At 39.1% G+C, this 13,535-nt stretch overlaps 1 protein-coding gene across 1 annotated transcript; it reads left to right on the plus strand.

Annotated features, from left to right (window-relative positions):
* The first annotated feature begins 3,854 nt into the window (after window positions 1–3,854).
* Window positions 3,855–6,195, plus strand: LOC122057918. The gene is made up of 2 exons (XM_042620287.1): window positions 3,855–3,936; window positions 4,156–6,195. Exons 1-2 carry the CDS (start codon window positions 3,892–3,894, stop codon window positions 6,193–6,195), a joined length of 2,085 nt encoding a protein of 694 aa, XP_042476221.1. The 5' UTR covers window positions 3,855–3,891.
* Window positions 6,196–13,535: the final 7,340 nt, after the last annotated feature.

Here is a 13,535-nt window from a genome sequence, read left to right on the forward strand (position 1 = left end):
GAACACCAAAAGTTGCAGCAAGCATTCTTCTCAGAAATCTTAGCACAAAAATGTTCAAATCTCACTCTCTTGCTTTGTTTGCACAACAAGACAATAGAACAAATAATTACTCTTACAAGTTGAATCAATCCATTAGATAGGGTCGTACCCCATATGATTGAATCAACAAGTGAAGTATCTATGGCTCATTTGATAGGTGTTATCCTAGGCGTCAACCTTAAGCTGAAGCAACCTAGGTAAAGTGAGCTTCAGCCTAATTAGGCTTATCTTAGCCCACCCCAAATTGCAACAATGTGAGGATGTTTTAAGGGAGTACGTACATACATACTCTAGAGGATGTATTCTCTTTCTTAGAACTGTGAAGCTACCTAGAAGTTTCCGAACACAGTTATGTAGGGGAGAAAATGGACGATTCCAGAAACTATAGGACAAGAGAATCAACATCGTGGTTAGTACCCTTGACCTATGAGGGACCCCAAGAAAGAGGAAAGAAGAAGGGCAGGGTAATGGTGCTATTTTTCTGTGTTTTTAGGTAGAAGATGGGGTCCAAGGCATTTAATTAGGTCTTCAATTTTTTTTTTGGTCACGGATTTGTGAGGTGGGATTTGGGATGCCCATCGCATTGAAGAGGATATTTTTTGGGTTTAGATCTGGCTATTCTACAACGCTTTGGGCATCCAACCAGAAATCCAATAGTTGGGAGGACTTAGACACACACCTCAACACATGGGCATGTACCCTAGGTCCTTCTAGTTGCCGGATGCCTGATTGGCTGCCAACACATTGGGGATGATATTTTTTCCAATTGAAAATAGTAAAGGTTTTGTGGGTTTGTGGCCCGCATAATCAAGCCATAGTCAAGTGATGACTTCTTTCACATCACACATGGTATATTGGATTGAGCTGAAATTTTATGAACATGTACCCTATCATCTCCACCTCATGTAACAATTTTCAGCACAAATGAAGTTGGTCATGAGCTAAATCATAAATCATTTAAAAATATAAGAATTTGACATACGGGCAAGGAATTATTGGGGTGCATGAACATATATATAGGGGGGTATGACATTACATGAGAGTACATAATTTAACTTTGAATATAAAATTTAACATGTGATCCATCCAAATCATTTTCTAGGCATCAAACCGTTAGATTTATCATTTGATCTTTCTACATAACGGAATTAGATGTCTAGATGAGGGAAACTTTTGGAATTTGGATCCGTTGCACGAATGATCACCTGATCGTATATGAGGATCCAACACCTATCATTTTTGCTTCTAAATATACCCTTCTTCACCCTTATAATAAAAAAAAATGAGACAAATATTGGATACTTTGATCCAGAATTAAATATTTAAATCAAATTGGACTTTGGTTGCCAGTAGCTAGGGACAATTGAATTTCTTTCTTCTTTCCGTAACCTTCCTTAGTTTTTCCTGAGTTTACTTGGTGACCAATTTTTGTTTGAGTCAACTCGCAGATTTCTTCTGTTTTTGATTCTATACATAAGGAAAGGGTTACTTTACCCAAGTACTCTATGCCTCCATTTTGGCCTATTCACTTCTGATATCAGATTATTATTTGGAAAAATTACATGATTACCCACTTTTGGGTTTCCCTTTACAAAATTATCCACAAAAAGTCTTGGTCAACAAAAATACCCAAAATTAGGTTTGGGTTTACAAAACTACTCACCCAAAGTTTCAGTTAACAAAAATACCAAAAATCAGGTTTGGGTTTATAAAACTATCCAAAATAGTGATTCTTCATCTTTCACATATAATCATGTATTTTTTTATTACTAAAACTTTGAGTGGGTAGTTTTGTAAACCCAAACTCAATTTTGGGTATTTTTATTAACTTAAACTTTAAATGGGTAATTTTGTAAAGGGAAACCCAAAAGTGGGTAATCATGTAATTTTCCCTTATTATTTCCATCTTTTGTGTGAAACTCAAAGATACTGGTTATGATGAGAAATAACGTGATCAGTTAATTGTGCCCTTGAGCTCGAAACACAAGAGTTTGTTTCACTTCATCATTCCCCATTCTGATCTAATGGTTAGATATGATTGATGTCCATGAAATTATTTCTCATATCTATGGTTATATATGGTGTTGGGAACTTTTTCTACTACCCGGCACATAGTCAAAGAAATGGAATTTGAAGGGTATTTTGAAAATATAAACACCTTAGAGTGTATTTGTGAACCTAAGGAAAAACGAATTTTTCCAATTCTTCCGCTGTGACCTGGTAGTGGCAAAAATTTTTCCAACCATGAGTGCCTCGATCATCTAGGGTCGAATAAGAAACGTCTTTTATTATTTCTAGTGTATTTTACTATAAATCAATTATGCAATATATATCGACATGAGCATATTGTGAAGTATAGACCGGATTCAGATCCTCTCCAGCCGGGTTGGCTGGGGAGAGACCAACAAGACTCAAAACAGGAGAGAGAAAGAGAAATCCCCATGTTGCGAGAAAACAGGAAAGAGAAACATGGGGATTTCTCTTTCTCTCTCTGTTTTGTGTCTTGCTGGTCTCTCTCCAACCACCCCCTCCCCCCAGCTGGAGGGGATCTAAATCCACAGATCCATCCCACTAGAGAAGATCTCCGGCCGTTCTTGGTAGGTAAGCAATTAATTGCAAAAAAGTGATAAGAGGTGATCATGTGTGGCTTAGCTTGGACCTTGGGCATTATTAGAAAACTACACTTACAGAAGTGGGGTAGCAAGGAAGGAGAAGGGTAACTAATGGGTAGAGTTGAAACGAAGAGTTCCAGCTGGGTTCTTATATGACCGGCAATTACGACCGTGTAATTGAAAGATGGACTTACTTACTAGTCTATTGTGACCAATGAATTAAGAAGAATTAAAAGGAAGCAGTAGCTCATGCATTAGAGGTTGACAGAAATCACCAGAAAGCAAGCTAGCTGGCTAGATAACTACAAGTTTCAATTCATAACGCGGTTGTACGGGGAGGCTGGATGGACCATACCAGATCTCCGTGACAAGGGGTTAAGGATCAGGGTCGATTCCTTGATATTTGAGGGACCCTGCAGGGAAATGAAAAGGAAGATGTGGAGGAGACTAGTCTTCTCCTTTTGTTTTTTTTTTTTTTTTTTATGGAGATTGATAATCAGGTCTAAAAACCTGGTCACCACTCCCTCTCTCTCTTGATGCGGTGGGGTTGTGGTGAGAGGGATTTCAACAAAGAATTTTTTCTTATCTATCGATCCATATAGTCAGGCAGATTGTATTGGACTGAAATTTTGAGTGCTCCTCTATTCACATGTCAAGTTTCAGTCGAAATGGAATTAGTAATTGGGTAAAACTATTGCGGTGCATGGATATGAGCAGGGTATGCATTACATGGGTGTAAATGATCGAATTTCGGTTTAAATTTTGACATGTGGGCTATCCAAACCATATCTCCTAGGTATCAAACAGTCAGATACCATTAATTTAATCCTTTCAGATGCTGAATTTGGGTTTGAAATTTAACATGTGATCTGTATAGATCATTGAAAAATATGCAGAGAGTGCAGTACGAACTCCTTAGACCTACCACAAGGCAGGCCAATTGATCAAATCTGAACTGTTTATCAGGATGGGGACACCACGTATTATGCACCATCTAAAGTTGGACACTCTAATTCAAACTTACAGCTTATAATCTCTGTATTTTCTTCTCTTTGGTTTATTGTTTGAAATCTTCCGTCTTCTTTCCAGTAACCTTTTTGTTTTTTATTTTTTCTGAGTTTACTCTGACCAAGTTTTATTTGGGTCAACCACATGGTTTCCTCTCTCTTTCTCATTTTAGTGCTTCTAAGATCTATTTAATGGAGACAATAGCCTCTAATGTCCAGGCATCCAGCAGGCGATGATGAAACACAGCAAGATGAGTCTGCCTTCAAGCTTGAATCACGTAAGTGGTCTTAATTCACCATGCATCATTTTACTTCATCACATTTATTTCTTCACCATTGTCTTTACGTCTGACCCTCTCTTTCCTTATACACATAGTATGGGTTCAAGATCCTTTATAGTTATTTTGGGTCATTACATAACTCAAGTTTACCATATTGGATTCTTCCTCCCTATCCCTCTTGCAACTAAGAATTTTGAAATTTTTTGTCATTGGCAGTTTTCTGTTTTGAGAGAGAAGATGCAACTATTAATAGATTGGCCGACTAAGATTCAGAAGCTCTGGGACGAATGGGAGCTCCGGGGAATGGTTCTTCTCAGCCTCTTATTACAAATCATTCTCTTCTTGTTGGGCAATCGTAGAAAATACATTGCTTCATATTGGTCACAGATCATTCTTTGGCTCTGTTATGTTTCTGCAGACTCTTTGGCTACCATTGCTCTTACTGTCCTCTCTTACAGCCAACTACCACAACATGGTAGTACCAAAGAATCAATAAGGGCTTTATGGGCACCGTTTCTTCTTCTTCACCTTGGTTACCCAGACACCATCACTGCCTATTCCTTAGAAGACAACAAATTGTGGTTGAGACACTTGCTTGGACTAGTCTTCCAAGTCAGTGCAGCATTTTATGTCTTCCTAAAGTCTAGGGTTGGTAGTCGTTTTTCTATACTTACACTTTTGATGTTTGTCCCTGGAATAGTCAAGTATAGTGAGAAAACTAGGGCTCTCAGGTGGGTTAGTAAGGACTATGGAGACTCTTTGCTCCAAACCCATTTCATGGAGGAAAAAGAAAAGGTTTCTAAGCAGGCCAAAGATGAAGTTCGACTTCAAATAAGGATGGATCAAGATGATCTATCCGATGGAGAGATTTTGCACATGGCTCATCACTTCTTTGTGACATTCAAGGGTCTATTCACAAATCATATACTCAGTATTCAAGATTGGAAGGAGAGCAAGTCATTTTTCCTTCAAAGTTCATGGAGAAGTGCCTTTAAAATGATTGAGGTTGAACTAGGGTTTATGTTTGATGTATTGTATACAAAGGCCACCTTAGCTTATACTCTCATGGGCTTTTTTCTCCGGCTAGTTTGCTTCCTTTTCACCATCAATTCATTCCTACTCTTCCTCCTCACTGTCGAAAAGCATCATCAATACCCAATCATGGACGTAATCACAACTTATGTATTGTTTGGCGGAGCAATTACTATGGAGATCTATGCAACCATCATTCTTATTTTCTCCGACTGGGCATTCCTTTGGCTAAGCAAGCAAAAGAAGATGATCCCAACAATAATCTCTCATGCCATGGAAAGACTCATACCTTGTAGGAGAAGGATGCGTGCTTCAGTGGGACAGTGCAGTCTAATCAATTGTTGCCTCAAAGATATATCACCTTCAATGAAGCGTTATGTTCAGAGGCTCTTCTGGATTGAGAAAATTCTGGAGAAGCATCGGTGGTATGTGTTTTCGAATGCATTGCAAGATGATGGAATAAGAGAATTAATATTCCAACAGCTTAAAGCAAAAGCAGAAAGCAGTGTGGGGAGGTTTGAGAAGGAGATATATCCATTTCCAAGTAAAGGAGATGTTTTGCTTAGAAATAACAATCATGTTTGGCCTTTGATTAATTGGACTCTAGTTGATGTAGAATTCGACAAAAGTATACTTCTCTGGCACATCGCTACAGATATTTGTTATGAGTCTGGATTTGATCATTCACCAGCTATGAAATCGAAACGTGAATTGAGCAAGTTATTATCAGATTATATGATGTACCTTCTCTTAATGTGTCCTCATATGTTGCCCGAAGGCATCGGGATGATCAGGTTCCGAGATACTTATACAGAAGTCATGAAGATTTTCAAGAAAACAAAATCAAAGTTGAACAAAACCAAAGCTTATAAGTTGCTTGAGAGAAAGAAAGTGAGTGGATCAAACACAAGTATGTCTGTCCTATTTGATGCATGCATGCTGGCAGAACATTTGCAACAATTAAATGCAAAGGCAAATTTGGATGTATGGGAGGTAGTGGTTGTTGTGTGGGTGAAGATGTTGTGTCATGCTGCGGATAACTGTAGAGGCACCATCCATGCTCAGCAGCTCCAGCAAAGAGGTGGAGAACTTCTTACTCATATCTGGCTTCTCATGGCACACCTTGGTCTAATAGGACGAGTTAGATTTTCAACAGAAGGACAGTATAGACCCAAATCGCCATTATCTGTATATAAAAGGGCTAGGATAAATCTAGAACATTAGATCTTAGGGTTGTAGGGTTGTGGTTTTTTAGTTGATTTTTCATTCTAGTTTCCGATATATTGTATGAAGAAAATATCTGAAGAAATTTTTGAAATTCTAGAATCAAGTTGCTATTTCGAAAGTAGTAAAACCATAGTAAATGAGTAGGCTACGACGGACACCTCAATATGAAGAGGTCATGAGTTCAACTCTCTTTAGAGTTTACTTATCCAAAAATAAAGCCATAGCTTTCAGATTTTATTTGACTAGCACCTATTGGTGCAAGTTTAGTCCTGTGTGACCAGACCCTTGTTGAGCCTGAACAGGGCATGGGATAGATTTTTGAACTGTGAGGACATATGTGTGTGGAGTTGTACACTTACAGGGAACTTTAGTGTCATTTCGGTTTCGAATAAAATTCGTTGATGCAATCCCAAAGTTCCTTGGTTTTCCATTGTTTGGGGATTGCACCTGAAACCTCATCAAAAACTTTTGGGTGGAGGTTAATGTATGGTAAGTTGCCTACAGATGAAGTTGGAGGTTAATGTACAGTAAGTTGTCCACAGATGAAGTTATTGTGGAAAAGGCATTCCTTTGGTCACGAAATGCAACCTTTGTGTGAAAGCAGGAAAATCTATTACCCACATTTTTCTAGAATGTAGTTTCTCATTAGAAGTATGGTGGATGTTCATTGATTGATTTGGCCTTTGGTGGATGGTCACAATAGTGTGGATGATTTAGAGCGATGGTGCTTGAGGAAACAAAGGGTTTTGTCTGCGAAGGAACCTTGGGTGGCTGGGTTTGTCGTTGTGGGTGACAATATTTGGAGTGAGTGAAATGAGAGATGATTCGAAGGTCAAAGTAGAACTTCTAATAAGATCTATAGTATGGTTAGAAGGAATTTACAGGAGACTAACCTTGATTTAAAGGGATTGTTAAATTTCCCGTAGACCTCATTTCTGTAGAAGACAGGGGTTGCAAGCCTCTCCGCCTAATCCAAGTATTATTCTTGAGATTTTTTTGTGTGAGCCAATGATTGGTTAGGTGAAACTAAATATGGATGGGTGTTCTCACGGCAATCCAGGTAGAGCAGGAGCGGGTGGTATTATTCTGATCATACAGGTGCAATACTCATTTCTTTCAAGCTGTTTGTTGGGATTCAAAACCAGTTATTTAGCAAAATTTCATGGCTTGATGGAGGATTTCTCCATACTATGAATCTTTGTGTGGTGTCACTATGGATAGAAATTGATTTTGAGGCAGTCGTGGCAGTGATGAATGCAACGATTATACCTTAGTTTGTTATATAGGATTGGATCTATATCAAGCCATTTCTCAACACTATCACTTGGAAGATCTCTCACTACTTTAGGGTGGCTGATATGATTGTGGACTACTTAGCTAAAGATGCAGCTAAGTCTGGAAATTCGGCAACGTCGATTAGCTTGTGCAACCACATCTTGTGGAAGGGTCTGGTGTAATGACTAGACCTAGATTTCATTTTTGTAGATAGTGTTTGAGGGCTCCTGTTGATGGCAATGTCGAAGGTGGGAGCACTTAATCGCTGTTCTTCTGGTGTCTCTTTAGATGATGTACTTTTTTGATTTTTCTCTTTAATATTATTCATGATCTTCTAGGGAAAAAAAAAGGGTTGGATTTTTCAAGCCCAAGACTAGGGTCGGATTGGGCCGTTGAGCCCCAGTTCGACCTTGTTTTACGTTATCAGGATAATTAGATGTTCTATTTTTTGCGTAGATGTTCTACTTGTGAATAATTATGTGCTTAAACATGTGTTAGTTTGGCATGAAGCAAATGGATTTCCATATCTTTTTTCTTTTAATAATTGAGTGAATTGACTTGAGATAAGGATAATTCTAACTATGAATTAGAATAATTATTGAAGGTATTGGGGTCATCCAAGGTCAGGGCTTATCAGGGTCAGCCCAACTTTGAATGGCAAAATAGGGTCAAGGTCAATTAGGGCCAACTTAACTCGACACAATTAGAGTGGCCTGGTTGGCTAGGCTAAGTCTGATAGGATTGGGCTTGGGTTGAGATTTTTAGGTCCTAAGTCAGGGCCTTGGGCCAAGCTAAGGGGATCCAAGGTTGGTCTGGGATTTTAAAAAGCCCAACCTAATCTGCCCTATTGCAACCTTTCTAGCAGTGAAAATTATTAGAGACTATTTTTGTTGTCTATTTTTTGTGTAAGATCCACATTGGGACCAAAGAGGGACCCCAAGGGGCCAGATAAGGGATCCATGAGAGGCCAGCAAAGGGGCCACTAGGCCACACTTATTACTAACTACTAACCTACTAATTATAATATCAAGAAAGGTGGGGGTAGGAGGGTGGAACCTTCGACCTTCCTTGGATTTATGCTAGAGCCCAAGTGCCTAACTATCTATAAGTCCATAGGTAAGTTAGACGCTCATCCTTAGAGTCTGTTTTTGTTGACTTTTAGCCAAGATGACATTTGTGCTAAAATTTATAACAAATAAGATGCACCACGAAATTTGAGCATTAAATGAGTTCACCACATGGAAACTATAGGTTCCTCCACCTTCCCTTGGAGATCAAAAGAAAGTAGATTTGGCCAGATTAGGTTTTTCAATTGGCCGGGTTAGATTAGGGTTTTAAAACCCTAGTCCAACCGTAAGGTCTCTTAACTTCGCCTAGGCCCAGCCCAGCCCAACCTTAGGTTGGGTTGGGATATCTTAGCCCCAAGCCCAACATTGTCGAGCTTAGCCCAACCCAGCCCGACCTTGATTAACCTAGATTAGGCTGGGCTAGGTTAGGTTGCCTTCGGTTGACCTTGGTGCGATATTGGCGAATTAAAAAAATCTAATTTGTGCATTGTAGCTATGCTTTATGGATTAAAAAGTATTGTGAGGGTGTAGGTGAAATAAAATATGGGATTGAGTTCTCTATTAGGGACTGTAGTGTACACTAGCATCACCTTGAGTTTATCTTTCTCATCTCACAAAAGAGAGACATATATATCATTTCATAAGAGGAGGAAAGCGATATACTCAAAGAAGTGCTAGTGTACACTATATTCCCAGACATAATTCATTTTCCTTTAAAATATGGCATAAACTATAAAGAATATGGAAGAGTCGATGGAGGTGGTGATATAGTTTTTATAAATTTTTAATACAAATAGTATTTAGGGTCGGCCTGGGTTGGGTCGGTCTTATCCTAATGCCATAACCCAACCTGATCTTAGGCTACAAAATCTTAGCCTAGGTCAGGTTGAGTTGGTTTGGGCTCAAGGTATGCTCGGGCTAGCCAGATCATTTTGACACCCCCTAGGTTAGAATGTAGGTTCCGTGAGTTGCACAAAGGACCAGCTTGCAAGCTATATTATTATTTAGCACTTGGCGAGCAGGGCAGACCCAAATTTTATTGATAGGTTTGCATTAAGTTCAGTTTGATTATACCAATTAAGCATTAGCATAAGGCACAAAAAATGAAGTAAAAAAGATAGATATTTGCTTAATTGTAAAGCATTGTAAATATAAAGAAAATATTGAAATACAAAGACTATGAGCTTAAAGATTGAATTAGGCTATCTAATAATTGGCATGCCTTTTGGTACGTGTAAGAAGTTCCAATTGCACTTCTTGCATCCTTTTTCCTGGAAAGATAAATTTAAATCCCACTAAAGTTTTCCTAGTTGGCAAATTAGGTAAAGGGGCCTTGGTCGAGACACCTAATGCTTAGATTTTTGAATAATTTATGTAAACCACATGTTATATTTTAAACCCAAAATTCCCAATGTGAAGGATCAAATGGTATCTAACTATTTGATACCTAGGAGAGGTGGTCTAGATAAACCACACGTCAAATTTTAAACCTAAATTCAATCATTTACACCCATGTAATGCATATCCTTGCTCCCACATATATCAGTACACTGGAATTAGTCCTTGCACCCATGTCACATGGTCAATTTCGTTTGGACTAAAACTTGACATGTGAGCAGGGACTATATATCCTCGAAGTTCAATCCAATCCAATCTGCCATTAGATAGAAATAGACATCCAATTATGACTTGCTTATGTGGTGTTTAGAAAATATGTAAATTGAGAATATATTTATCTTTTTGTGCTTAATCATCTTGACCGAATCAACCATGAATAGTAAGAGATAATGATACATGAACAAAACTTGATGACCTTAAAGATGAAACAATTCCTGGGGCCTTCTAGTAGTTCTTGCACTCATTTAGTGGGTCAAGTCGGGGCACTCTCAGGTTGTGTTCAATCAACCAAGTAAGGTTTGCTTATATTGATTAACCTTAAGGGATTAGCGCAGTTGGCTTGGAGGGGACACGACACTTGGCCTCAGGAGGTGGAGGTCCCGTGATCAAACCTTTGCCGCTGCACCTAACTTCTTGGGGCCATCGCACGAGAGTTTCCGTTTTGGATTAACCTAATCTTGTGTAAGAGGTATCATAGTGACCCTAGGAATTAGTCGAGTTAAAGATTCGGACACTCTGGGTATCAAAAAAAGAATATATATATATATATCGATCCATATATTGTATGGTGGGGTCATGGTGAGGGGATTTACAGATGGTCGAGGTTAAAGCTCGGCCCGATGAATAAGCGGGTCGGGCTTGAGCCCAGCCTGTTTATTAAACAGGAGTTTACAGTGCAACCCTCAAGCTCGTCGGGTGTCTGACTTGCCCGACCTAGCTCGACCCCCTTTATTTCTAATTGAAATCCCCACTATGTCAATATCCATACACTAGAGTTACTAAACTACTCACATTAAAAATGTAAAATGCCCAAATCTAAATTATTATGAGTTATGACAAAGATAGTGGCCAATCTCAATTTTAGAGGTGGAGAATGGAGATATTATGCAGATATCCACAACTTTGAGACTCTAAACAGAAATGATTTTAAAATCCTAATCATCTTAATAGAATTGGAGCAAAATCAAGCAATCTTTTATCTCAATTGTGAGATTTATGATCTCATTTTATTGGTATTCCCGTTCAAGCCCATTTTAAGAGATCAATTTTAAAGAAGGCCTGTTTAAAGCCCATTTAAAGTTAAGCGGGCCCATAATCCGGTGAAGGCCCAGTTATGGTAGCCCGATTAGACCTTGAGACCGACTAATCCGATTATCAACCATACCATACCCGCCCTAGCTAAGCCCATTTAACTTAACGGGCATTCACGATGCAACCCTAAAAATTGGCCAAGCCTGGCTAGGCCCAACCGCTTGACACCTCTACCCCACCCAACCGCTTGACACCTCTACCCCACTCCCTCCTTTAAAAAAAAAAAAGAAAGAAAGAAAGAAAGAAAGAACGAAAGAAAGAAAGAAGAAGAAGAAGAAAAAAGGAACACGTCTTGGACCCGATCATCTCCATAAGAAAATAAAAAGGTGAAGACCATTCACTTCCACTTCTTCCTTTTCATTTCCCTGCGGGGTCCCTCAAAGATACTCTCAAGGAACCTACCAGGATGTTCATTCTCTTGTCAGGGAGTTCTGGTATGGTCCATCCGTTTCACCATACAACAACCGCGTTAGAAAATCCTTTTCTATCCACCTAAATAATGTTCAATTACTTCCTTTTAATTCTTGTTTTATTGCTCATAGACTTCCAAGTCCACGGTCATATGAGAACCCCTGGCAGTACTCTTCCTTTCCACTTTACCGTAGCTTTCTCTTCTCCTTCCTTGTTCCTTAATTGCTACTCCACTAATTAGTGTAAATTTCTAATAATGCCAAAGGTCCAAGCCAAGCTACGCATGATCACCTCTTATCATGTTGTTGCAATTAATTGTTTATCCTACCAAGTACGTAGATCTACTGTAGTATGATTGTACTTCATAAAAGAGAAAAGAGAAACCCAGTGCATGAGGTTTCCGCTACTGTAGGGTTTGGGAGGAGATATTGTAGGTGGTCTTTCCCCTTGATTTGTAGCAGAGGTTACTTCCAAGCTTCAAATATGTGACCAACATGTTGCATTAGTGCAATTTAACCATTGCACCACAGGCTCGTCTAGCATATATATATATATATATATATATATTAGCGTCATTAGAATGCAGAGGGCTAGGTCTACAATATCAAATAGGGCAAGAGAATGCCACCCGCTTGCAACTACACAAGAGTTGACAAATGGGAAGGAACATATAAACACCTTTAGCGCATTGGGCGAGGCAATGCAATCTTTTCATGCCTGTTGTGTCAAGAGCAAAGACACACAAGAGGATAATATTATTTTTCCCTACAAAATAATTTCATGAAAGGCCTATATATTTTCCCCGTAGCCAATGTTCCATCCTACTTGTGTTGCTTGGCCATATGGCTTCCACCTCAAATGTCACATCATAGACCGCATCATGTTGACCCCTTGCTTATCATGCATTAGACATGTTATCCATTCCTACCCTCATACATGCCATTGTAGACAACGAATTTTGTCACCACAAGGATTTTAACGACCGTGATGGAAGGAACCTCCAAAATCTCCTCAGAAATCTCAATGTCGAAAAATTCAGAGAAGTCCGAATGTAAAATGTCTATTTAATCAGACCTTACATTCCAAACCCTATATATCTTTTATAGGTTTAGAGAAATCATACACTCACCAACCCTACAATTCCCCCCCTCCCCTAGCTTTTTTTTCCAATTTACTGATATGGGTACTGGTTTGCTGCATGGCGCCCCTGCTGAAATGGAATTATTCTCAACCATCAGTTGAAATACTTTCTGCACATCCAAGAAATCAGGTCTCAATCTAAAAAAGCTCCAAAATTATTGGATCAGTCACTTTGGGGACATATTGTGAGATCTACATATTTCCCACCACTTCTTTCCTCCAAGCTTCTTGTCCTTCCACATCATGGAGTTGAAAGTTTATATTCAAAGCCAAATTCCTCCTCCTCAATGGCCTTGTTCCAGGTGGGTAATGGTACCACTCTAAACCCTTGGGTTGACCCATGGATCCCGACTTCCTCCCTCTCATCTGCTCCATTTCCCTTTCCTATTAGCGCCCCAGCATATGTTGATCATTCTGCTATACAATGGAAGTCTTAAATAGTATGGTTTTCTCGGCATCCTGATATTGCTGATTTTTTTGGTCATTCCCCTAGTTTATTTATTTTTTATTTTTAATTTTTTTACTAACTAGGGGTATCTAAGCTTTCAATCTGATTAGTCCCACAGGCCAATACCAAGGCCCCACAACCGCATAAACCAGATCATACCAGAGTTAAATGAAAATCATTAGACTTTCACCGAAAATAGTGAAGAGCACATAACACCCCGTGTGAGTGGCCTCAAGGAGGTAAGTGGAGTCAAACATAAAACCACACGCTTCTTGAGGTGAAGGTCC

Source organism: Macadamia integrifolia, chromosome 12 (genome assembly GCF_013358625.1).
Source record: "Macadamia integrifolia cultivar HAES 741 chromosome 12, SCU_Mint_v3, whole genome shotgun sequence".
Taxonomy (NCBI): domain Eukaryota; kingdom Viridiplantae; phylum Streptophyta; class Magnoliopsida; order Proteales; family Proteaceae; genus Macadamia; species Macadamia integrifolia.